Source organism: Carettochelys insculpta, chromosome 24 (genome assembly GCF_033958435.1).
Source record: "Carettochelys insculpta isolate YL-2023 chromosome 24, ASM3395843v1, whole genome shotgun sequence".
NCBI lineage: Eukaryota > Metazoa > Chordata > Testudines > Carettochelyidae > Carettochelys > Carettochelys insculpta.
In genome coordinates this window covers 5501126-5525884 of record NC_134160.1, presented here as the reverse complement: position 1 = coordinate 5525884, position 24759 = coordinate 5501126, and the positions used below count along the sequence as shown (strand labels likewise).

Below are 24759 nucleotides of genomic sequence, written 5' to 3'. Positions count from 1 at the left end.
CTAATAACCTTTCTGTTCTCTCTGATCAATAAGCGTCACGTCTGACGGCAGATGGGGGACAGGGCCTGGGGAACCTCACGCTCCATGACACTGAGGACCTCACAGTCTTTAATGTCTCTGTCCTGGATATGCCCCTGGGAGGCAGGGCTGACCCTTTATCTCCATTGTACGGACAGGAAAGTGAGGCGCACGAAGCGACTTGGCCAAGTCTCAGCCAGTTTGTCGCCACGCAGGGGTTTAACTCCGCTCTGAGTCCCCGGCGAGGGCCCTGCCCATTTGGCCATCTTGCATCTGAGCTGCGGCCCTCGCTCTGCCTCAGTTTCCCCCTCTGTGGAACAGGGACTCGTGTGCTGATTTCTGGGGGGGAATTGCGGGGGGAGGGCCAAGGGGCGAAGGGGCGAGAAGGCCGGACCATCACTCCCCCCCTGCATCTCGAAAGGCCCTGGTGTCTTGTCCCCACCCCCCGCAAGGAGCCTGCGGGTTTCCCTTCGACACCAGAAGGCAGGACTGCGTCTGGGGCGCCTGGCGGTGGGTGTGAGGGAGTTCGGGGGGGGTGGGGGGAGCTGTTCTCGGGGACAAATGGGAAGAAGGGGCGTGTTCCACTCCCGCCCGCCGGGGGACAGGCCAAGCGCGTCCCCGCAGAGCTGGCCGAGGCTTCCCCCCGCCTTGGGGGCGCTGCGCCTGGCCCAGCTGGGCTTGATTAAGCCGCTCCGACATTCCAGCACGTTTAATGACTCGTCTTTCCAGCTCCGGGGCCTGGCAGCGCTGTAAGTTCTCTGCGCGCAGTCAGCTCTTGGGAGGGAAAGGACGAGTGGGGGAGAGGGCTCAGAGGAGGCCAGGGCCCCGCCAGCAGGGCCAGGAGATGTCACTGGTGCTCTGAGAAGACGGGCTTGGAGTCGAGCGGCTCGGCGGTGTCCCGCTGACGCTTTTCACCGCTTTTCCCGCCGGGGGACGTGGCTCCATCTGTGCTCCCCGGGTTGCAGACATGGTCTCGAAGCCGGGCCCCCGTCTGAACTGCGATTAGCCCCCAAGCGTGTGGGTGCTTTGGCAGGTAAGCTGGTACAAGCCCCTCGCTTGGGATAGGGCCTGGCAACCGCTGCTTGGAAACCCTGGGACTTCTTATCTGGTGTGAGTCCTCCTCCTGCAGGAGAGTCCGTCTTGGGGGTATGGGGAGGGATCTCCTTCCCTGGTGGGCAGAGGGCAGTGTGTAACTGGGGCTTTCTTCCTTACCTACTGCAGCCTCCAGCTGTGACTGTGATCCCCAGTCCACACAGTTGGGCCTGGACACTGATCAGTCCAAGCCCTCAAATCACTCTGATCCCACCGCTCCAGCAGGGAGACAGGAAACGTTGTTGGGAACAAAGATCTCACTGTTCAGGCTCTTTGCTCTCAATTCCCAACGTGCACCTACATGTTCCTAGTAACAGAGGCAGCTGTGGTGGTCTGTGTTGGAGCAAAGCAAACCAGCAGTCCTGTACCACCTTACAGACTAACAAACTCATTTATTAGGCAATGAGCTTTCCTGGGACAGACCCACCTCTCCAGAGCTGCAAAAGTGGGTCTGTGTCATGAAAGCTCAGCACCTAATAAATGAGTTTTAGTCTCCATGTTTATACTCCATGAAACCTGGCGGGGTTGGGGGGGGGCGGCTTTTGGCAGCGGGGAGCAAACTTTTTATGTTGGCCCTGCTTTGTCATCCCTGCAATTAACAAACCCCACCGCAACCACCCCTAACCTGCAGAATGTCCTCCAGACCGATGGGGGTGTGGGTTATATTCATATGAAGGGAAAAATGCAAAACGTTTTGCATGTGTAAGAAAATTAAGTCTGTAGAAGGTTAAAAACGTCATTAATTGGTATAGCAGTGTGAATACATGAACATAAAAACAGTACCAGAGATCAGAATTTTTAAGGAGATGGATGAACCCCAGCAGCCGATCGTGGTGCACCCCGCCCCATGAAATTTCATTCCTCTGTCCCCCCACTTTGTGCACCCTGTCTTAAGGGAGCTGGAACAGGGGTGTGCAAAGTGGTGGGTGGACCCCCTTGGGGGTGTTAAATTTTCTAAGGGGGCACAGCACAATTGGATGAACTCTGGCACTGTTTTTATGTATCAAAAGCAACAAGAAGTTCTGTGGCGTCTTATAGGCTAATAGGTATTTTGGAGCATAAGCTTTCGTGGGCAAAGACCCGCTTCATCAGATGCATGAGTGGCAGGGTAGACGAAGTGGGTCTTTGTCCCCAAAAGCTGATGCTCCAAAATATCTGTTAGTCTATAAGGTGCCACAGGCCTTCTTGTTTTTGAAGACACAGACTAACACGGCCACCTCTCTGACACTTGTTTTTATATGTGTATTCCCAGGTTTGTACCGCTTACGTAGAATGTAAAAACTTTGATTTATTTTCTTACGTGTGCTGAAAGGGCTTTTCTCATAGAAACATAAGCAAAATTTCCACCAGTTTGGATTACATTCGACGGGTTCAGAGGGCCCTGCTAATCGCCGGGACAAAAAGTGGGGCCCAGTGTAAAAAGTTTGCTCCCCTCTGTTTCAGAAGATGCGGATGTTCCGGTTTTGCCAAACAAAATAGCTCTGGAAACAGGTAGATTTTTAAAATTGAGCCGGGAGTGTTGGGGAGGATTAGTGGCTGCAGCTGCACAAGGGACTAGAGTGACAAACTGCTGCCCCACCATCCCACCCCTGCCTGCAGTGAGTAAAGGACGTTATGACATGGGGGGACAGTTCTTTGATGCCGGGTTTGGAGGCTAGAGACGACTTCCTTACCTGTCTCTTTACCTTCCTTCTCACTGCCACCATTAAACCAACGAGGAGTCCTATGGCACCTTCTAGACCAGGGCTGGCCAGCCCATGGCTCGCGAGCTGCAGGTGGCTCTTTGAGCAATTAAATGTGGCTCCTCCTCAGATACGTGCGGCAGGAGTGTTTTCCGCCGCTCTGAGCATGTGCCCCAGCAAGCGGGGGGAGAAACGCATGGCCGTGGCTTCTGTGAGTCGCTGGCCTTGAGTAAGAGCGGGGAGGGGGTGGAGAGTACCCAGCTCTGGGGGAGGGCACTGAGCCATGTATTATATATTTACAGATAGATAAAAATATCTAATACTGGCTCTTTGCACTCTATCCACGGCTATTTTGGCTTTTAGTCCCCAACTGGTTGGCCTCCCCTGCTTATAGACTAACAGGTTTATTTAGGCACAAGCTTTTGTGCTTTGTCAGAGGCACGGGCTGGGAATTGGAGGTAGGGATATATAGATGGACTAGTGTATGGAAAGAAGGGAGTTACTGCTCAAGCGTCAGGGCTGGTGTTCACAAGGCCATTTGGGTCAGGGTGGATGTTAACACACAGTCTTTTTTCAGGTTAACGGCCGGTTTTATCATTGCTCTGTCGCCTACTGGCACCTCCTAGCCTGCCTGGGGTGCAAAGCTGGGTGGTTTTCACAGCACATCAGCCACGGTGATGGATGGGGGGAAAATTCCAGCTGCAGTGAAGTTTAATGCAGGGGCCAGCAGATTGAAATTCTCCACGTGCAGCTGCAGCGGGGACTCTTACATGACTTCAGAGGCGAGACTCTGGCTGGGAGGTGCTTGGGAGATGACTCGGAGACTAAGGCAAAGCCTGGCAGTGATGTCTCCCCCCACTCCCGTCCCCTCCCCCTTTTTTTTTTTTTTATTTTGCAAATTGTTGGTAGGTTTCCGCCGCGCTCTCTTACTGCGCTTGCTGCCGGAATACGATCAGCCCAAGTGCATCTCCCTTTCTTCTCCGAGGGGTTGAGCAACAACAAACCCTTTCCCGCCCATCCGTTTCGTATTCGAACCAAGTGTTTTGCCTCGCTGGGGCCTCGTGTTCAAAGCAAGAGACTTTCTAAAGAGGTGTTAAAAACGGCCCCAGAAAACTCCAGCAAGAGGCCCCCCTGCAAGGGCCTATCTGTTCAGAGGGTGCTTTTTGGGCTCTGTTTCGCTGGGGGAATGCAAAAACACTAGGTGGGCTTACTGAGGGCTTGCTATGAAAATTAACCTTAAATTCCCCCTGGGATCAGCTGGTCAAAATCTGTCCCTGCTGGGTTTAGCCAAGTGGAACATGGCTTCCTGATGGAGGGACTCCCACAAGCATCTCACCAAAGCTTTCCCCAAGCAGGAGCTTCTGCAATTTCTCCCTCCCTGATCTTGCTGCGGGAGCGGTGGCGAAGGGACAGCCCCGGGGCTCTGGCAGGTCCTGTTCAGGACACAGGTGGATGAGGAAAGCTCCTTCGGGCTGCTTTGGTGCAGGAGCTGCAGCAGCAAGGGACGGAATTCTCCTCTCTTGCACGCTGGCTTTGCCTGCAGTACTGCAACAAGGCAGATTTCTTCATGGCCGCTTCGTCTCGTCCCATTCCCTTCACACCACGCCTGCCCGTTCCCCTGCCCCCATCAGCCCTACTTCTCTTCCCTTCCCATTTAGCTGATCCCACCCCACAGCGTTCCAGCCAATTTTTCTATCCATGTGTGGAATATTTTTATTATATGCACCCAGGCGTGAGGAGATGTGCACCACCAATATAAACACGCTGCCAGCTGTGGCTGCTCTGATCAGCTGGGCGGCCCCTGAATCTCTCCTGAGTGGCTGCCCAAGTGTTCAACTTACAGGGAACCCTGCCCTGCCCCACCCCAAACCACACTGACCTCCCCACTGTTGTGGTATGGGTGTGACGTTTGCAGCCGTTGTGCTGATCACTCCGCGGATGTGTTCCACCCCGTGCTGGTCTTGTCCAGTTGGAGCGCAGGGCCTCATGGTTTCCCCATATCCCCGCTGACTCCTCTGTCTCTCTCTAGCTATCCATTTGCCGCCTGGCTTGCTCTCTGGGCAGCCATTCGCAGCACCCTGGGCGAGTGGCAGCTGGGGGAGGTTGTAAGAGTGGTTACGTGGCTCCATGAGTATTCAGCAATGCAGGCCCTGCTCCACCGCTGTTGGGATTTCTATTGTCAGAGCTGCGATGTGCTTAGGAGAGACTGGGGCAACTGCCCTGGGGCCTGTGCTTTGGGGCTGTGGGGTGCCGGCCAGCCTCGTAAGTTAGTGGGGAGCCTTGTGCCAGCAGCGGCAAGTGACTCAGCCACAGCCCACCCTGCCCCCTCCTCCTCTGCCACAAGCTCCCCCTTAGGCACCGCCTCTTTCCCACTTCTGCCCCAGCGATGCTGGGAGTGGGTGGGATGGGAAGAGCAGTGCGGGGCAGGCTGGGGCGGCTCGCTGGCTGCTGCCAGTGCCAGGGCCCCCTCTCGTGGCTAACCTCCGCCACTGGGACCCCAGGTCTCCCCAAAGTGCAGGGCCTGTCCTGGCCCAGCCCATGCAGGGGACAGCTCTGCTTGGACCTGCTCAGGGCACCACCAAAAGTTACACAAAACTTGGGCCCGTGCTTGGCACAGAGAGTGGGATCCACAGGCAGACGTGACTCACTCGGCTGGGAGAACAGACAGGTTACAAGGCAACTGGGACACAGTGTAGAACAGACTTGTCAGCACAGGAACCAGAAGCCGTCAGTACCATCCAGCCGGGGGAGTGGGGCCCAGAGGGGGTCCCCGAGCCGGGCCCTGGTCCCCTTCCTCCCTCTCCAGCCGGCCCCGACTGCCCCGCTCCACAGCCCAGTTCCAATTCACACCAGCCCATGTGCAGCTGGCTAGGAATCTGGGGTAACTTGATGCCCCAGATCTTGTGGTGCCCTATGCATCTGTGTGCTTGGCACAGGCAGGGTCGGCCTGCCAATGAGGGGAGGGTGTAAGCAGGATCGTGGCCTGTGTGCTGGGGCACACACCTCTCTGCCCATTCCCTTCCCAATGGGGTGGGCTGGATCTGGCCGCCCCAGAGATCTGGGGTTTGGTTGGGGCCCTTCTCGAGGGAACGTGGGGCTCTATTGCTAGCGAGTGATGAAGATCCCTGGGCCACCGTGTAGACATCTGCTGTGTAACGGCCCCGGAGGCCCCATGCCCACTGCTCTGACCTGAATGGCTCCGAGCTGGGCCAGGCCCCCGGGCGCTAAGGAGGGGGTTGTGCCCACCTGCATTGAGCATGTGACTTCCAACTGGTTTCTCCCACTTCTAGAGGCAGCCGCGTAGGTCTCTGACCCGCCCGGGAAACCATGTGGGGCTTTTGGGCCTCCGTGCTCTGTCTCGCCGGCTTCCTTGGCACCTGTGCAGGAGGGAAGCTCCGGGCACCCGCACCAGGTAAGAGGGTGCTCAGAATGGGGCTGCAGGGCTCTGGCAGAGCTGTGGCTGGGCTGGGGGGACGGGCTGTGGGATCCAGGGCTGGGCTAGTGGCGGGGGCTGTGGCTTGGTGGCCCCTGGCTAGCAGGTGAGGTGGGGCAGGCTGGAGGTGCACTGGCAGGAGGGGAGGTGGGTTTGAAGGCTCGAGTTCCAAGTGGGGAAACTGAGGCATGGAACATGGGAAGCGGCTCGGTCAGGTTCACAGCGAGAACCCATGTCCAAGCCGAGTTACCTGGCTTCCCCGCTAGCTTCACTCCATCCCCAGGCCGGATTTGCTCTGGCCTGCGCAGCGCTGCCTCTTGCCCCGGTGCCAAGGGAGCGTGGAGCACTGCCCCGGCGGAGGGTGGTGGAGATTCAGGCCTTTGGTCTCTGCAGCTCTGGGCACTGGGTTGAGCCCTAGAAGTGTGGTGCCTGCCGAGGGGGATGGATTCCCCTCTCCTCCAGTTCCTAGAGGTGGGGCTGGCTCAGTCGCACAGCCCCTAAGCTGCTGAGCCAGCCCCGTGTCCCTGCTAGCGTGGACAGGCAGAGGAGGCAGCCGCCGCTCCTTGGTACGGCTCACACCACTGTCCTCACTGCTCTGCCCGCTGTCCTAGCCCGGACCCTGCCGGCTGAGGTCAGGTGCCCTGAGGAGCTGGAGGTGGGCAGGCTGCCAGGCTGAGCCCCGGACTGCACGCGCTCTGCAGGCCTGCCGCCAGTGAAGCACAGAGCCCCCCACTGCATCCAGGGCCCTCCTTTCCCAGAGCGCCCTTGGGGTGGGGACTGCTTGAATCAGTGCAGGCAGCAAGGGTGGGGTGCAGCCTGCTGGGAGGTCACAAACGGGGCTCCGGCTTGGCTCCGCTCCCCTCCCCTCAGGCTCTAAGTGGGGATCTCCCTGCCAGCTGGACAGGACGCCGGCAGCTGCCTTTGCCCAGGAGCACGCGTTAGCTTGGCTCCTACGCTCATGAGGTCGTCCTCCGCCGGCCGCAGGCCAAGCCAGGCTGCTTCCTGGGGCTGTGCGTGAGGACTGGGCGCTGGCTGGGCTCGGCTGGGTTCTCTCTTGCTGCAAGTTGGGGATCTAAAGGCGAAATGTTGTGGGGGACCCTAGGAAAGAGCCCGGCGCTTACCTCAGCTGAGCGCTCAGCGGATATTAACCGATTCTGCTCGGCACGCGCCTGGGGGCCGATGCCATCCACTTGCAGATGGGGAGGCTAATGCAGAGAGGGGGCTCAGCCCAGGCCAGGGAGAGCGTTTGTTCCCCGGGGATCTGAGCCCTGGACTTGCCAGGCTCCTTTGGGCCTCTCCATCAGCTGCTGGCTTGCAGCGGGCACGTGCTGAGCTGGGTGTGTGCTTCGCACGAGGGAGCCGTCCCCCACACGCTGCAGTGGCTGAATCGCTTGCACCAGTGCCGAGCAGGGTGTGTGCTTTGCACAAGAATGCCCCCCCACCCCACACCAGCCAAGCAGGGCTTGCAGGAGAGAACTCAGGTGCTAGCCAAAGGCCACGTGGTGAGAATTGTCCGATGAGCTGGGAGCTCAGACCAGGCAGGCCAGGAGCTGGCTTGGTGAGAGGCAGCTGGCGTGGGAGACGCTTTCAGTGGCAGGCCCCTTAGACTACCCTGCTGCACGTCCCCACCCAAGGGGAGCCAACCGCAGGGGCCCCGACACCTGCCGCTGCTCAATAGCAGGGACCCAGGAACAAAGGTACCCGGCGATCCCAGAGCAACCCACACTCGCTGGGAAATAGAAGGTAGGGGGAGAGCATGTGCGATGGGAACCTGTCTCCGAGTGGGGGTCCCCAGGCCCTGCCCCCACTGCAGACAGACGTGACGCTCACTGGGCAGGGAGAGCAGATGGGTTATTGGTCGACAGGGACACAGTGTAGAACAGACTTGTCAGCACAGGGACCAGGAGCCGTCAGTATCATCCATCCTGGGGAGAGGGGCCCAGAGGGGGTCCCTGAGCTGGGCCCTGGCCCCCTTCCTCCCTCTCCAGCCACCCCAGACTGCCCCACTCCACCGCCCAGTTCCAGTTCACACCAGCCAGGCCCCTCCTCCTCCTCCTTCATCCTCTTTCCCAGGGAAGAAAGGTGCCACCTGGTTGTTTGGGTTGCAAATGGCCACGAAGGGCCATCGCTTAACTGGGAGAAGTCATCACGTCAAAACTCCCCTCACCGCTGTGCCTAGGGAAACTGAGGCACCCACCTGGCGTTACTCCAGGGCATCAGGAAATACGCGCAACCTAACACGGGGAATCAAATCCCCACGTGCCCCACTTTGTCGCACCCCTCCCCCCCCCGGGAGAAAAGCAAGAGCCCCGGGGGTCAGGGCAGTGAGTAGATGTCTGTGCCCATGGCTGAGATGGCAAGGCACCTGCTCTGGCCAGGACAGCGGGGTAATGGGCAGTGTCTATGGTGTGTCCCTCTTGCCTAATAACCCTCCTGAATGAGTCCAATCTGCCTGTGGGTGTGGGGCAGGACCTGGGGAGCCCCCATGCCATGACTGTTGTGTGTGTGTGGGTTTCCTCCCGCAGCACTGGAGGAGCTGAGGGGGCAGCAGAAAAGCCAGTGTTCTCCGTTGAGGCTTCAGACAAAGCCCAGTTTAGCGTCAGCTCGTGCAGAGTTTTCCTCTTCTTCTGCCCTGCACTCCGCTCCTCCGCTGCCTTCTCCCCACGTCCCGGTCACACAGCGAGCTCTGTGCGGGCTCAGATGGGACTATGGCCGGGCCACCTGGGTTGGTTAGCAGAAAGCACCTGACGTGGGCTGCAGCTCTGGGACGTGCTTCCAGCAGAACCAGGCATTGGAAAGCCGTGGAGGTGGCGGGGTGGAGATGTCGCTCGTGGGATGCCCTGCAGTGCCCCTCACCTCTGGGCTTTGGGCTGCTTGCTGCAGGTGTCTCTTCCCCAGGACTCCCCTTTCACAGAGCCAGAGGGTGGTAAGGGACGCCAAGGACCACCTCGCCTAAACCATCCGGGACAGGGAAAGAGCGTCAAGGACCTCCCCAGGCGGCTGTTCCACTGTCCTGCTGTTCTCAGTGCGGCAGCTTTCCCTGAGATTTAACCTGCAGCTGCTCAGCTGTAGTTTGAGCCCATCGCCTCTCATCCTGCCTCTGCGGCAAGAGAGAACGACTTTTCTCCGTCGTTCTAGGGCAGCCTTTTGAGCGTGAGAAGACCAGGGTCACGTTCCCCTTCATCTTGCTTCCAAACTAAACAGACACGGCCCCTTCAGCCTTTGCCTGTACGGCTTGTGCTCCATCCCTTTGAGCTGCCTTCTCTCACCTCTGGATCCTTCCCAACAGCTCTGCAGACTGCATCCTTTCTATACCTTAGCCTCCAGCTGAGGCCTAACTGGCGCCCGAGCAGAGCTGCTCTGTCCTCTCCCATCGCTTCCATGCCCTGCCTCTGTTGAAAATTACATTGCAACAGCAGATTTTCATGCAAGGTGTGATGTGCCCTGACAGCCGGGTCCTTCACATCAGTACCGCTGCCAAGCCAGGCGCCCCCCATCTATATCCGTACCTTTGGTTTTAATTCCCAAAGTGTTCTGCCATCTGTTTGTCTTGGCTGGATTCTGTTTGATCGCTAGGTCCCTTTCCCTGTCTCTCCTGGCCCCAGTTTACAGTTACTCTGTCCCTGTACTTCAGGAGCTGGGTAGAAAAGTGATCGGAGCTGCCTTTCTGCTCCCTGTACTCCTGGATCTGCTTAATCCCCAGCGAGCATTAGAGCAGCCTTGGGGTGGCTCTGACATACACTCTGCTTCCCCTGGGTTCCCTACAGGGCCTGGGAAGGACACAATTCTAATGTCCATCTGGTAAATGTGTGCCTGGCTGCCTATGCTGAGTGCTGCCTTTGAGCCCCTGTGCCTGCTCTTGCCCAGCACCGAGGGGCCCTCATGTAACCGAGACTTGGGGAATCTGGATTTCTCTCTCCTTCCCCCTCTGCTAGCTGTAGCACTGTGGCTCTTGCCACCTCTCCCCTGCAGCACTCCCTGGTTGCTGCCCTGGGCAGCAGTTGGGTACTTCCCCTTTCTCTGGAAGAGCTCCTGGTTCGCTACAGCTGCCTTGCCCCCAGCTCTGCTCAGCCCCAGGCACCTCCCCGTGGGTCTGGTGCTGGTGGAGCGTCAGAGAGGGGAGAGACGATCACCTCTCCATCCGAGTGGATGCCCAGACAAGGGAGCGCATCACCGCTGGCCCCAGGCGCGACAGGGGCTGACCGCTGACCCCTGGGGATGGTGGAACGCCCGCGTGTGCTGCCCTGTGTCTGGCCGTGCGCCCAGCCTCTGATCCCGCCGGCCGCCACGCCGGGGTCACATTCGAGCGCCTGGACTTGGAGCTTGTGTTTCCCCAGACTTGGCCTAGGGCGGCGTAAACAGCTGGTGACTCGCATTTCACAGCTGCCTTCTGCTCTGTCCTCCCGCTTGAGGACTTGGCCAGGTAGCAGAAAGGGGGTGAGGGGTTGGGGACAGACATATGCTTGGAAGGGAAATCAGGGGAAGGGGGGCGGTGGTAAGGGGGTCACAGAGTGGGGGTCCCCAGGCCCTGTACCCCACCCACAGGCAGACGTGATTCTCACTGGGCAGGGAGAACAGACGGGCTATTGGTCGACAGGGACACAGAGTAGAACAGACTTGTCAGCACAGGAGCCAGACGCTGTCAGCACCATCCCTCCTGGGGAGAGGGGCCCGGAGGAGGTCCCTGAGCCGGGCCCTGGCCCCCTTCCTCCCTCTCCAGCCAGCCCAGACTGCCCCACTCCACAGCCCAGTTCCAATTCACACCAGCCAGGCCCCTCCTCCTTCCTCTGTCCTGTTTCCCAGCGAAGAAAAGTGTCACCTGTTTGCCCAGGTTACAAAGAGTCTGGAGCCCCATTATCTACCTGTGGGAAGTGGCCACACACAAACTCCCCTCAGCGCTATGCACCGATGCTGTGCCTAGGAAAACTGGGGCACCAAAGGGGAATAAAATCCTCACCCCTCCAAGCATGGAGCCCAGGGCCTGATTTCCAGGAGCTGGTTTAAAAGCACTTTGCAAAGTCTGTTACTCTGACTGCCCTGAGCCAGCCCCTCTGCGATTCTCCAGCTTGCGGGGGGGGCTCCCCTCTCCAGGCCCTTCCCTGCTCAGTGACCAGCCCTGGAAGTGGGGATCTGCCCTTTGCAGGCCCACAGCTCCTGGCTTTCTCCAGCTGCCCCAGTGTGGGCAGTCCCTGCGTGGTGTCAACTTGGAGAGTAGGACCCCAGGGGAAAAGGATTTCCTGCGGAGCCAGGATCTGCGTGGCAGGCAGACCGCGTGAAACCCAAGGTGGCCCTTTGGCCAGGGTCCTCGGAATCGTTTGTGGGAGAGGGAAACGATCCCCTTCCTGGAGGGAAACGCGATCAGTCCCCAGAGGCAAGTGGCCCTGCTGGCCAGGGAAGATGCAGGAGGAGCCTGCAAGGCAATTGTGTAATTCTTTTTTCCGTGGGGGGGTGTGTGGAAGTCTCCTCTGGCTCGGCTGAGGTTGGAGCAAATTCATCACCTTCCCCGCCTGGCAGAGGAGGGGAAAATCCGAGCCAGTGAGCGGGTGTGGAGAGCCCAGTCAGAGCACGCCAGCAACAAGCGCCAGCTGGGCAGCCCTGGAGATTGGAGATTTTATTCGCTGCCTCCGGAAGAGGGTCAGCACAGGCAGGTGGGGTGCAGAGCCACCCCTTCACTGGCCTGCCAGTGCACCTCCACCTGCGCATTCGGGCCCCTGCTGGGACAGGGGAGGGTTAGCTGCCTGTAGGTTGTGGCTGTCACCAAGGGAGCGTGTCCGCCCTGAGCTGCACTGGGACCTGCCGAACAGGCTTTACACAGCAGCTGCCGGGTGGGGACAGTGTTGGGTCCCTTGGTACCAATGTGATCTAGCAGCAGACGGGGCTTCGTAACCTGCCACCAACCCCTCCCACCCCGGGTCACCCTGACGCCCAGCCCAAGCCGCCCTTATGTGGCGTGTGATTTATTTTCATTGGTCCTTCCTGGGACGTGAGCCCAGGGGGCACTCGCCCTAGAGTTCAGTGCTTGCTGATGGGTCCCCGTGCGAGCATGCTCTAGGGCGAAGGGGCATGTACCCCTTCCGCCCCCCTGGTTCCCCTGGACCTCAGTGGTGTTCTGACCACGACCTGGGCATTGCCGCTGACGTCGGTCTCTCTTGCAGGCGAGCGCTGTCCAGGGTTGCAGCAAGAGGGGCTGATGTTGGAGCAGGCCAGTGACAAACACGTAAATGTAACAGGTGAGCTTGCACGCCAAGGGGCCCCATCTTCCAGCCTGGGTTTTCTGGTGGCTCTGCTGCTCAGCAGGGCCACCCAAGTCCTGCAGCAGGCAGGGAGCTTTCCAGCCTGGGTCTCACCTCTCCTCCCCTCTCTCCTGCAGGTTTTAATCTGATTAAACGGTTTGGGCTTTTGAAGACCTCGTCCATAAAGAAAATCCGCAATCCCAAGGGGCCTCTGATCCTCCGGCTGGGCAGCACGCCCCTTGTCCAGCCCACGCAGTAAGTGCCCAGCTGCTCTGCCTGGGGGAACTGGGTCCACGTGGGTTCGCCAAGAAAGCACAGGGGATTTCTTTGCTCTCAGCTGCCAGACTCCTAGATTGGAATCCACTGATGGGCGGAATGTGGCCTCTTGGCGCTAGGCGCTGTACAGACATAGCCACAGCAGCTTTGGCTTGGAGAGACGAGGCAGAACCTTCCGCCCTGTGCCGCTGAGCCTGGCCGTGAGCGGCCGTGCAGTGTGGACTAAGGGATGGCTTCTCTGGGCCACGTGCCGGGATCCCTGAGAGCTGAGTCCATGGGTGGCTGCTCAGGCGAGATTCCAATGCGGCCCAGCTGATTTGCAGAGTGCCATGGTTAGGTGTGTGTTTCTCCTGGTGGTGCCCATCCACACGCCTCGGCGTGCTAAAAAATTTATTCCACGCATGGATGGAAAAGATTAGCCAGTACATTGCTGGGGGCCGTGGCAGCTGTGACCCCTTGGTCTGGACACCAGCTGGCGCTGTCTTGTGGACTCCACTTGTTTGGTGGGCAGAATGCTCCAGCACAGCTCTTTCTGGTGCTGATGGGCGGGGGCTTGCCTCCTCTCACAGCCCAGCTCCTGGCGGGCAGGGAGCCAGGCCGGGAAGCTCAGAGTTGCCGCTGGTAGCGGAAGGGTGCTCCAGGTCTCCCTGGGCTAGCTGAGTGGGGAGAGATGCACCTGTCCAGTGGGAAGCGATGCTTGAGGTCGCTGCTGGCTGGCGTGAGCAGGGGCAGGAGGGCAGAGTCCAGGGAAGTCACCTGACTTCACACCTCTCGCCCCACTTGGGAGGTGAGTGTGATGGAGTGGGGGATACGTGTGTAATGTGTGGGCCTCACAGCAGGTTGGGGGGCTCCTGCTGAGGTTTTGAATTGGAAGGGGGAGTTGGAAAGCAGTGAGTCTGGCAGAGAGACACAAAGGAGGGCGCAAGGCCCCGGCTCGGGGGGCACCCGTCGGGCCTCCTCTCCCCAGCATGGATTGGACTGGCTGTCTCTACTGTACTGACCCCTCTGTATGACACTGTCCCTTTGTTGGCTAACAAACCCGCTGTTCTCCTGCTGAGTGAGAGTCACCCCGGCCAGCAGGGCCTGAGGACCTCTCCCACTGCATGACAGTGGGCTCAGGAGGTGGGTTTGGTGCCGATCTGCCACAGGTCTGTGTTTCTGGTCTCCTTTGTCCCAGCCTCACTGTAAAAGTGACTCCTACAAGGCAGCGGCTCAGGACCTGCCGCTGAGTGTCACTGCACGACATTGCCAAGGGCTGCATTCTCCCTGCGGCCTGAGCGTCACCCCTCCAACGTGCTGCTGTGTGCATTTGGGGGTTACAAGATGGAACCCCCTTGCATTTAAGCCATTTATATAGGACGTGGCTGTATCATTGTAGGGCCAAGGTGTTAGCTGGTGTGGTGGGTCCATTACTGCAGAATCCTGTAGCAAGAATGATGAAAGGTCTGGAAAACATGACCCATGGGGGAGGACAGAACGAACTGGGTTTGTTTAGTTTGGAAAAGAGAAGACCGGGAAGGGACATGGTAACAACTTTCAAGTACCTAAAAGGCTGTTTACAAGGAGGAGGAAGGAAAATTATTGTCCTTAATCTCTGATGATGGACAAGACACAAGAACAGGATGCAATTGGTCTTAAATTACGGCAAGGGAGGTTTAGGCTGGACATCAGGAAACACTTCCCCACTCTCAGGGTGGTTAAACAGTGGAATAAATTGCCTGGGGAGGTTGTGGAATCTCCATCACTGGAGATGTTAAAGAGCGGGTTAGATAAACATCTGTCAGGGATGGTCCGGATGGTGCTTGGTCCTGCTGTGAGGGCAGGGACTGGACTCGGTGACTTCTCGAGGTCCCTTCCAGTTCCAGTGTTGTCTGATTGTGAGAAGTCTGCTGGGGCCTTGGCACCGCTGCAGGACGGTTCTGTGGGGAGGGTGTCGCTCCCATGCACAGCAGCGTCTGTGACTCCAGAGCATTGCCGGTGGTTTTTTCGCTGGGTTCCCCGCTTGCTGCTGCTCTTGCTAAGGCCCAGGACTCAGAGGAGAAAACAGGGTCGGGGTCCGTGACAAGGCGTGGCATTAGGTCAGGCTCCTTAAACCCCACACAGCCCTTGTCTCAGCAGCAGCTGCTCTGAGCAGGTACTCTCTGTGCTCGGCTGTCAGCAAGTGACACTGGGCCTGGACCTTTGCTGGCCCCTCTCAGAAACCTTCCTCCTCCTCCTCCTCCTCCTCCTCCTCCTCCTCCATAATGAGCAGAGAGCTGCTTACTCTGCGATCAGAGCCATTCTCATGGCAAGGTGCTACCCAGAAGCATTGCCTGGCACTTCACAGGTTACAGATCTTGCAGCTGCCTCTGGGGAGGAGCGTAGCCCCGGGTGGGAGCAAGGGTGACGTTCTCCCCAGTAGCTCCAGGGAAACCTCTGCTCTTATGAAAAACATCCTGGGTTCTTTCAGGACACACAGAGCAGGGACGGGACTTAAGTTCCCTATAAGAGGAGCCCTGGAGAAATTCAAATGCCTTCCAGCTGGTTGGCAGAGCGCCCTCAGGGGGCAGCATGTTTCTCCTGGTGGTGCACATCCACTCAAGTGTCGTGCATATTACAAAATTTATTCTGCACACTGGTGGAAAAAATTGGTGGGGAGAGATCCTTCCGGGCAGGGAGCCTCTGCTTCTGTGATGATTGCAAACTTGAGCTATGTAGCTGCTGCAACACCAGGGTGAGGCTGAGAGGGGAGAGGCAATCTCCTCCTTGGGGCATGCATGGGGAGCCTTGCGCAGCCGGATGCGCTGGGAGGACCCCATCACTCCAGTCCATGGGATGCTGCTGCTCAGCCCAGGCCAGGCCCGTCTCCATGTGTCTTGTTGGAGCAGTTGGGCCTCATTCAGCCCGGAGGCCAAATCCGTTCCTTGCTGGCCTTCCTGTCAGATGGGCTTTGCACATCTCTGGCTGCCCTCCCCAAGGGCTGACCACAGAGCCCCCTGCACCATGGCTCCCGCAGCTCCTCCCGTCACCCACCGCTTGGGACAGGAGCCCTGAGCCCAACCCAGAGGGGGCAGACTGTGTCACCAACCTACAGGGATCCTGCCTGGGTCCGACCTCTTAAGGAGCCGCCCTGGCAGTGGGTACACCCGGGGTGTTGTAAGGCCTGGCTCTGGGCTGCGGCGGCAGAGAGCCGGGGCGGGGTGGGAGGGCAAGGTTGTGACCACAGAGCCAGGGCTGGGGGTGATGCGTGTGATCCGGCCATAGGACCCTTCTCCACGTGGGACCTGCTGATCAGCGGGCTGGGGTGGCAGAGCTCAGGTGGGGCACTGCCCAGGGCGGGGAGCTGGGAGCTCTCCGGGCCAGGGTGCGCTGGGTACCCGCTGCAGGCTGAGCCTGGCCAGGACTGGCTGAATCCTCGAAAGTAAACTGGGCAGCGCAGTTTGACCGGGACGCTGGCCAGGTTGTGAAATCACGGCTGTGTGCATGGGGCTTGTATCCCTGGCTCGGCACGCCGTGGGAAGGCTCTAGCCAGGCGGATTGCAATGCTTAGCAGTGACTGGCCAGGCCAGGCCGTTCTTTTCAACAGGGCCCTCTCCCTCCATCATGTGCAGCCTGGGCCCAGCTTGCCTGTGGGCAGCAGCTCCCCCGCAGCCTGTGGAAACATGCCCAGAGCTGGGAGAGGGCCAGGCATGAGCACTGAGGAGGGGCTGCAGCATCAGCTGACCAGGTGGGAGCTATAGCCATCCTGGCTTAGCAGCCTGCTTCCTCCCAGCCTGCCCATGCTGCATGCAACCCGGAAGCTGCCCTGCAAGCTGCCCCCAGGTACGTGTGCGGAGTCGGCAGCAAACCTGTCTCCTTCCAGCGTCGCCCTAGGAGCAGAGCTGTCAGGGGTCTCAGTGCCTCCGGGGTTACATGGTCATTCCCTCTGGGCACCTGGCATGGCCGCTGTCAGAAAACAGGACACTGGGCTCGACGGACCTTTGTTTTTCTGTTCTTACCAAGGGCCAGGGAGCATTTTCCACCACTGGCCCTGTTCATACCAGCAGTGAGCTGGCTCTAGGGATTTGCAGGGGAATTCTCTGGGCCGTGCTGGGCAGGAGAGCTGACTGGAGGGTCACAGTGGTCCCTGGGAATTTACAACTCTAAAATCCGCTCCCCTGTCTGTTCCATCGCTCCCTCCTTCCCTGGAGTGCTGCTCGGCAATGTCTGCCCACCTGTTTCATGGGGGACGCTGATTTGTTGCCTCTGAAACAGCTGGCAGGAAAGGTGGGGGTCGCGTGAATCTCCCCTTTAAACAAAATTTGACGCCCTCCCCCAAATATTGTGGCATTGTCAAAATGTTCCAGGGCCTTAGTCTGTCTCCAGAGCCATGTGGAGCTGGATGGGACCTGGCCTAAGCTGCTTAGTAGGCTGGTGAGGTTTTGCTTGGACCTCCTCTGGCTGTTAGTAGGTGTCAGCCCTGCTGCGCAGGTGTTAAACGCGTTGTTGCTTTGCTGGAATGGATGGAGGAGGGGTTGTCTGCAGAGAGAGGATCTAGGGGTGGGCTGGGCTGGGCTGGGCTGTCCCCAGGGAGGAGCAGTAGTTAAGCTGAAAGGGATGGTGCTGTGTTAGTGAAGCCAAGCCCTGCAAAGTGGGTAGGTGACTCTCTTGGTTTGGCCTGTGACCTGAAAAGAAACTGCAGGGGAACTTCAGCAGGAACCGGCCAGCACCCTGGGGCTCCCCCCGCCAGGATGATGAGCTCCTTAGTGGCCTATCAGTGGTGCAGTGGGAGCTGTGTGGGGGGCCGAGGTGCTGAGCCCCCCCCACCCGACCAGCTGGAGGGTGAGCGGCTCATAAAGCACTGCCCATCGCCTCTGTCAGTGGCTGCTTCCAGTCCTGTTGGTTTTCCCCGCTCTCTCCATTCACGCCGCGATCCCAGCTGCCGGCTGGGCCTGGGCCAGTGCCAGTTTGGGCCAGGGGTGTTGGGTTCGTCCGGATCTCCACACACCATTGCCAGCCCCCTCCTGCTGTGCTCGCTTGCTGGGCTGAGTCATGCACCAGGTATGCAGGGGAAAGCCAAGGAGGAGCCAGGGCAGACAGGCAACCTGGAGCTTGTATCTGCCACCAGGACGGGAGCAGGCTGGTTAGCGATGCCTGTTCGCCTGTCTGTCTCCTTCAGCAGCAACCGGCTCCCTTCGCCTCAGGGTTTTGTACCAGGGGTTGCCAAGGGAACCGTCTGCACAGGGCTGGCATCTGCCTGGGCTCCTCTCTGCAACCCCTGGCATGGCTGTTGCGCCTGCTGTAATATGCAGATAGGACTCATGTCGGTCATTGTCAGAATGCAGCCTGCTCTGGGGTGGAACAGAGCAGCAGCTCAGAACAGCCAGTGAAGAATCCTGTGACCTAAACTGAAACTGCAGGGGAACTTCAGAGGGCGGAAGGGACTGGCCGGGACTGTGGGGCTAACTCCACCACCCCCTTGTCAGGTGTTGTGAACTCTTTAGTGACCACAACTTCTCTGGCTTTGGTTTTTTTCATTGCAACAGTTGGCACCTCCAGGAGTGCCGCATGGGTCAGCTCCAGGCTATCCCTCCTCACCAGTGTTCCCTGTCAGCTGAGCTCTTGGGCAGCTCCCCAGGAGAGATTCCTGTGCCACCTAACAGAGCATCCACAGCTGCCCCATGTGGGCAGCATGTTTCTCCATGGGTGGTGCACATCTGTACGTGCCTTGGTGCACCCAACAACATTTATTCCACCCATGGGTGGGAACAATTAGAGGGAACGCTGCTCCTCATTCCCCAGTGTCCCCTCACCAGCCCCTGCAGTGCAGCTGGGTGGGCGTGGGGCATGGGGGTCTCCTGATGGTTATAAATAAACACCAGACCCTGCCAGGAGAAGTACCATGAGGTGCATTTCTCGGCCTCCCATGATTAGTATTAGGACAGGAATTCAGCCCAGGAAGGGGTTCTCCGCAGGCTGGCTCCATGCCCAGCGCTCAGTGACCTTTGTACTCTCCCCTCCTGCAGGAGTGGGGCAGGGGTCTGGGGGTTGGCTCGCTGCCCTGCACCCAGCCCCTGCAGAAGACTGGGTGGCAGAAGGTGCCTTATTCTCCCAAGGCAGCATCTGAGGCAGGCAGCCAAGCCTTGTGCCCTTCTGTAACATGCCCCTGTGGTGGCTGGATGAGGCGGGCTCCTCCCCAGAATGGGCTGCATTGAGGGCACGGTTTCTCTGGCCTCCCTGTGCCTTGCCTACCTGGGCACCAACGGCGTGTGCGTTGGGGGCTCTGGGGTTGCTCTGCCCTGGGTGCTGTTCTCCTGAAGGAAGTGAGACCAGAGGCGTGATGAGCATCCGCCTTTCCCAGCTGCCCACAGAGGTGGCTGCATCTTTGTGGTGGGGGTCAGAGGAGGAGTAAAGGGGAAATGTCGGGCCGCGCTGAGACGCCAGTTGCAGAAGCAGGGCCGTGGGGGGTTCTGAGGGAGGACCCCAAGGTGAAGGTGTTAGAGGGGATTCTGGAGATGGACGTTATCTCTGCATAGCCACTATGACCTGGGCAAGTCCCTCTGTCTTTCTGTGGCCCACTTCCCGGCCTGTGACATGGGGTTGAGGGCCAGCTCTGCCCATTTGTACGTACAGCGCCTGACACAACGGGATCTAGATTGCTAGGCCTTCCCCTCGATAAAAACCAGGCCCTTCCCTTCTCCTGAGCTCCTGGCAGTATGGAAACAATTTCCTCTTCCAACGCGAATCACCCCGGCGAGCGCCTTTGTAATTGTGTGACTCACTGACGGGCAATGTTCCTGCGACAGCTGGAACAATCTGGCCCCTGGAGCTGACCAGCGCTCCAGTTAATCCGGCTGGGGGGCGGGGGGTGTCCCACACATGAACGCTGTCGGCTCTGGTGCCGAGCAGCAGATGTTGGCAGCTGCTTCCGGGAAAGAGGAGGAGATTTGGCAGTTGGAGCCTCTGCTCTCTTCATTGTCTTGACTGCGGGGGGAAAAAAGGCAACTTCTGGGGGCCTTCTGCAGTTGTTTTTCCTGCTGCTGGGGCCAGGGGCATGGAAGTAGGAAGAGAGCGGCCTTGTGCGCAGGGAAGACTCCATAGGAAGGAGTGAGAGTTCATTTACTAACCGGCCGGGGCAGGGCTGGCCACAAAGGGCTTTAGAATTTGGCTAGTGGCTCTGGGGGGGGTTGTGCCCTAAGGTTGGAGGGAGCTGATGCTGAGGGTGTTTTGGTGTTGGGGAGGATTGTGTATGTGCTGGAGGTAGAGGTGGGAAAAGTACCCAAAAAGTTACTTGAGTAAAAGTGCAGTTGCGGGGGGTGTACTTAAGTACAACTGCTGTATTTAAGTACAAACCCCCCCCCAAAAACTACTTGAGTAAAAGTACATGCACAGCACATCTTTATTGCACTCAGAAGTGAAAGTAGCTGTTCTTTTACTCAAGTCACTTTTGGGGTGTTCTCCCCACCTGTGGCTGGCGGGGGGGGGGCGTGTTTAGGGGTGTGTGGTGTGGGGGTGAGCGTCAGGGTGTCTGGGAGGACGGGTGAGCTGGCTGGGTGGTTTTGGATGGGTACGATTGGAGTTCTGGGGCTTTGGCACGCATTAGCCAGTGCTGGCTCGGGCTCGGCGGGCGGGCCGACCCTCTCCCAGGCCGGGAGGGAAGCTGGTGAGCCAGCCCTTCTGCTGGCCTCCCTTATTTCCTCAGCCCTGGCACCTTCTGTGCAGCCCGGAGCCCTGGTGTCTCTCCATGGGAGACACAAACAGCCCCTGCTCCCCCGGCGCGTGGAGAGTTCCTGTTTTGGTCTGAGCGCTTCTGTTTGCGCATCGTCGCCCCAGCCTGCTGTGTGCTGACGGGAGAGGGTGTCTGCCAGCACAGATGGAAACAGCAGCCGTCCAACTGCTGGCTCCGGGAGAGTTGAGGTCCCCCCCTGCCACAAACCTTCGCACTGCAGGGGCTGGCGTGGGGGCACTGCACGGAGCTGGGCTTGGAGGGCCCAGCCCTGCTTCCATGGCTGCAGGGTTCAGGGGGTTGCAGTCGGGGAGAGGATACACAGGAACCTTTATCCCATCCTGGCTGGCCTTGCATGGCTGCAGCGTCCCCTGTTTGCCAAGCGCATGGGCAGCTGCCCAGGAGGGATTCAGCTGGTGCCCAGCAGGTTAGCAGCACGCCCAGCCCCCCATTGTGGGCACCCTGTGTTTCTGCTGGTGGTGCTGTGATGCAGTGGGGTGGGGGGGGGTGAGGATTTTATTCCTCTCTTTAGGTTGCATGTGTTTCCTACTGTCCTGTGGCAACCTGAGGTGAGCGCCTCAGTTTCCCTGGGCACAGCATCAGTGCCTAGTGGTGAGGGGAGTTTCGGTGTGACGACTTCTCACCCGTAGGCCAGGCCCTCCCTGCGCTTTGTAACCTGGGCAACCAGGTGCCACCTTTCTTCCCTTGGAAACAGGGCAAAGGCGAGAGGAGGGGCCTGCCTGGTGTGAATTGGAACTGGGCTGGGGAGTGGGGCAGTCTGGGCTGGCTGGAGAGGGAGGAAGGGGACCAGGGCCCAGCTCAGGGACCTCCTCTGGGTCCCTCTTCCCAGGATGGATGATACTGAGGGCTCCTGGTTCCTGTGCTGACGAGTCTGTTCTACGCTGTGTCCCTGTTGGCCAATAACCCGTCTGTTCTCCCTGCTGAGTGAGAGTCACATCTGCCTGTGGATGGGGTCAGGGCCTGGGGACCCCCCACTCTGGGACAGGTGCACATCCTTGGTGCACATAATGAAATTTATTCTGCCCCGGATGGAAGAAAATCATCGGGACTCCTGCGGGGCTGTCACTTGAAGACGGAGAGATGGGGAGAGTCCAAGCCCTGTTCCCTTCTGGAGAGGCCGAGGCTGCGGGGGCGGGAACCAGTCTCAGCAGGAACCCTGGAGTTTGGGATCCCCATGTCCATTTGCCCCAGGAGGACGGTGCTGACAGCCGGCGTCGCACGGTCCACTTTGCCCCGTGCGAGAGGTGTGCGGAGTGGTGCCAGTTCTGTTCACGGGGTCTGTGAATTAAGGCGGGTGATGGGCACCACCAGGGAGCTGGGTGCACGGCTCCTTTGGGAAGGAGAACCGGGCAGTGGCCAGTGGGTTCAGGCTGGCGGAGTTGGGCGGCGGGTTCCTCTTGGTTGCCTGCAGCGGGACAGCAGAGCTGCGGGGACTGGGAAGGGAGGTACTTGTGCTGCTCCCTGGCAGGTACCAACAAGGTGCCCTCAGCATGAGCAGGGGCCAGCGACCTGCTTCGCAACCCTGAGCACCCCAGGGAGCACCACCGGGGGAAGGACTTGCACAGAGCCTCGTGCCTCGTCACGCAGGCGTATGCCCGTGTCAGGGTCTCACCCTCAAACCCAAACAATCCGTTAGCCTCTCACAGCCAGAGCGCCCCACGCACACGCGCACGCGCACGCGCACGCACACGCACACGCACACGCACGCGTGTGCCGCTGCGGTTCCGTGCTGTGTCAGTGCTAAAGGAGCAGCCAGCACCCTGGTGCGTCCCAGGGGCCCAGCTCCGCAGAGCTCCCTTCTCTGACGCCCGCCTCCTCTCTGCCCCCAGACGGGTCTTCCCCCTCGGTTTGCCTGAGGAGTTCACCCTGGTGATCACGGTGCTCCTGAAGAAGCAGAGCAGCAAGGAGAACTGGTACCTTCTCCAGGTCACCGACCGCCAGGGCTACCCCCAGGTACCTCTGCCGGGCCTGCTCCCCTCTCTGTCCGGCTCGGGGCCGGCGTTAGGCACACGCACCTCCTCAGGGGCCCGGGGGGTGCCCTGAATTTAGCGGTGCCATAAGCTGCTTGTGCCTAGGGTCACCACTTGGAGCGCATCCAGCAGGTAAGGTGAGCGGTGCCGGGCCGGTCCGGTCCTGTCCAGCCCCCCACCGCCTCGCTGGGGCCGGGGTCAGGGCCTTGTCTCTGGGAGTGGGGACCTGGACAGGGCTGGGAGGCGGGGGCAGGCCCATGGTGGGTGCAGGGCTGGGAGTGAAGCACCAGATAACAGCCAGGAGCCGTGTTCCCTGCGAGCTGAGTGCTTGGGCGGCCCTCAAGGAGCCAGGTGCCGCCCAGCGGGGCACCCGCAGGCAGCAGCCTGTGTTTCTATTGGTGGTGCGCATCCGCGTGTGCCTTGGTGCCCATAATAACATTTATTCTGGCCGTGGATGGAAAAATTAGAGGGACCTCCAGGATCCCATATAAAATACGGGGTGCTGCAGCGGCCTGCTCCTGTACCTGTGCCTCCCTGCACCAGCCCCCACAGCCCCGCTCCTGCTGCGGTGTGCCCAGGGGCCGTGCCCCCGGGGGAAGAGCCGCCCGCCACAAGCATAGGAAAGCACCAAGGGGGACGGCACCCTGAGAGCTCTCGCGGGGTGCTGGAGGCCTTTGCGTTGCTGCCTTCTCCGACCCCACCAGGCACTTTGCCCACGGAGGTTGGTTCAGACTCCGCCTGCCCCGTCCAGCCTGCTGCGCCGGGGGCCTCCGATGGACCCTTGGAAGGTGTGGCCGCCCTGCTGGTGCCCCCTGGTCCCAGACAGGAGGGATGGCCCTGCCCTCTTGCCTCCAGCAGGGGTGGGATGAGCAGTGGGCGTGAGGGCTGCCCAGACCCCTCATTGCCAGGGTGGGGTCTCTCCACAGACGCCCCCCTCCGGCTGGGAGCCAGCTCTGCCTGGAGGCCGCAGGTGCTGGCGTTAGCTTGGCCCAGCCCCCGGGCCCATCCTGAGCGAGGCGCGTGTGTCTCCTTCGTGCCCAGCTCTCCCTGGCGGTGCACGGGCAGGAGCGCAGCCTGGAGTTCCAGGCCCAGGCCCAGGCCAAGGAGTTTGTGAGCAGCGTCTTCACCGGGAAGGGCGTCTCCTCCCTCTTCGACCAGAAGTGGCACAAGGTGGCCCTGAGTGTGCAGCGCCGGCGGGTCTCCGTCCACATCGACTGCCGCTACATCTCCTCCAAGCCGCTGGAGCCCTGGCGGGGCGTGACGAGGGAAGGCAACGTCTTCATCGGCCTGGACGCTGTGCGCGGGGCCCCTGTGCCGGTGAGCCGCCCCCACACGCCTGCCAGCGGTTCCTGGCTCCCAGCGGGGGCGGCTGCCTCCTTCAGCCAGGGGTGGGAGGCAGGGGTGATGCCTGGCCCAGCGGCCGAAAGGGGAGGGGTTCTGGGTCACGGGCCCCTGGCAAGCGGGTGCAGCTGCACCCGGATGCTGCTCAGCTGCGGCGTCCCCGGTCAGGTGAGGAGCAGCGTGGAGGCCCAGATGGGACGGATGGCCTGGGGGGTGTTATAATGGGTCCTCTCGAGGAGCTGGCCGGAGAAGCAGAGCTTTAGATGGGGCCGGCTGCAGAGAGGGCAGGACGTGGGGTCAGCCGCCCTGCCCCTCCCTTGCTCTGCTGCCCCCCACCAGGCCGGCGCCCTGGGAAATGCCAGCTCCTCCCTCCCTGGTGCCGGGAGCCCTGCCGGGGATGGGGGCTGGGCCGTACTGGCCAAGAATTGGCACTCGGAGCCTGTCCTACCCGAGCCTGATCTCTGCGTGGGCCCAGGGCCAGATTCATGGCCCTTGGCGATCATTCCGGGGGGCTGTGCTGCCTGGCTGCCCCCTCTGGAGGGTTGTGGTGCATGTGGGGTTCTGATTCTGCCTCTGGCTGTCTGCCTCCCCCTGCCGCAGTTTGACATCCAGCAGGCCCACATCTACTGCGACCCGGAGATGGCCATGCACGAAGGCTGCTGCGAGGTCTCGGCCGGCGGGGTGAGTCACGCTGGCCCTCTGCATCGCCCTGTCCTGGCCAGCAGCTCTGGGAGCCACTGGGTCTCTGTCTCCCCCCGTCCCGTCCCCGGGGTTCATGGATCCCAAGCGCTGTCTGTCCATGTACAGTGCTGGCCCCCTGGCACCGTGTCTGGGCATTGCTCAGCCCTAGCTGGGCTCCCTCTTCCCACCCCCCTGTGTCTGGGGGCTTCTCCCCACTGTACCGCTGGGAGCCAAGACGCAGACAGACCCCACACCTGGCCCGGCACTCGCTGCCCGAGCCCGTCCTCCCCTAGACCTGCTGAGGCTGCTCCTGAAGCTGGCTCCTTGG

The 24759-nt window shown here is 60.1% G+C and overlaps 1 protein-coding gene across 9 annotated transcripts in view; it reads left to right on the top strand.

Annotated features, from left to right (window-relative positions):
* Positions 1-691: 691 nt before the first annotated feature.
* The window catches only part of COL16A1 (collagen type XVI alpha 1 chain), a 93305-nt gene continuing 69237 nt past the window's right edge, over positions 692-24759 (top strand). For 7 of the 9 annotated variants that reach the window (XM_074976120.1, XM_074976117.1, XM_074976122.1 and 4 more), the window contains exons 1-7: positions 706-1051; positions 6083-6204; positions 12381-12455; positions 12596-12713; positions 22269-22392; positions 23451-23726; positions 24351-24431. In XM_074976120.1, the coding sequence (XP_074832221.1) occupies positions 6120-6204; positions 12381-12455; positions 12596-12713; positions 22269-22392; positions 23451-23726; positions 24351-24431 (759 nt within the window). In that variant the 5' untranslated portion in view covers positions 706-1051; positions 6083-6119. Of the gene's footprint in view, positions 1052-6082; positions 6205-12380; positions 12456-12595; positions 12714-22268; positions 22393-23450; positions 23727-24350; positions 24432-24759 lie in introns of all 9 variants that reach the window. The other 2 variants (XM_074976123.1, XM_074976121.1) reach the window with 2 other exon arrangements.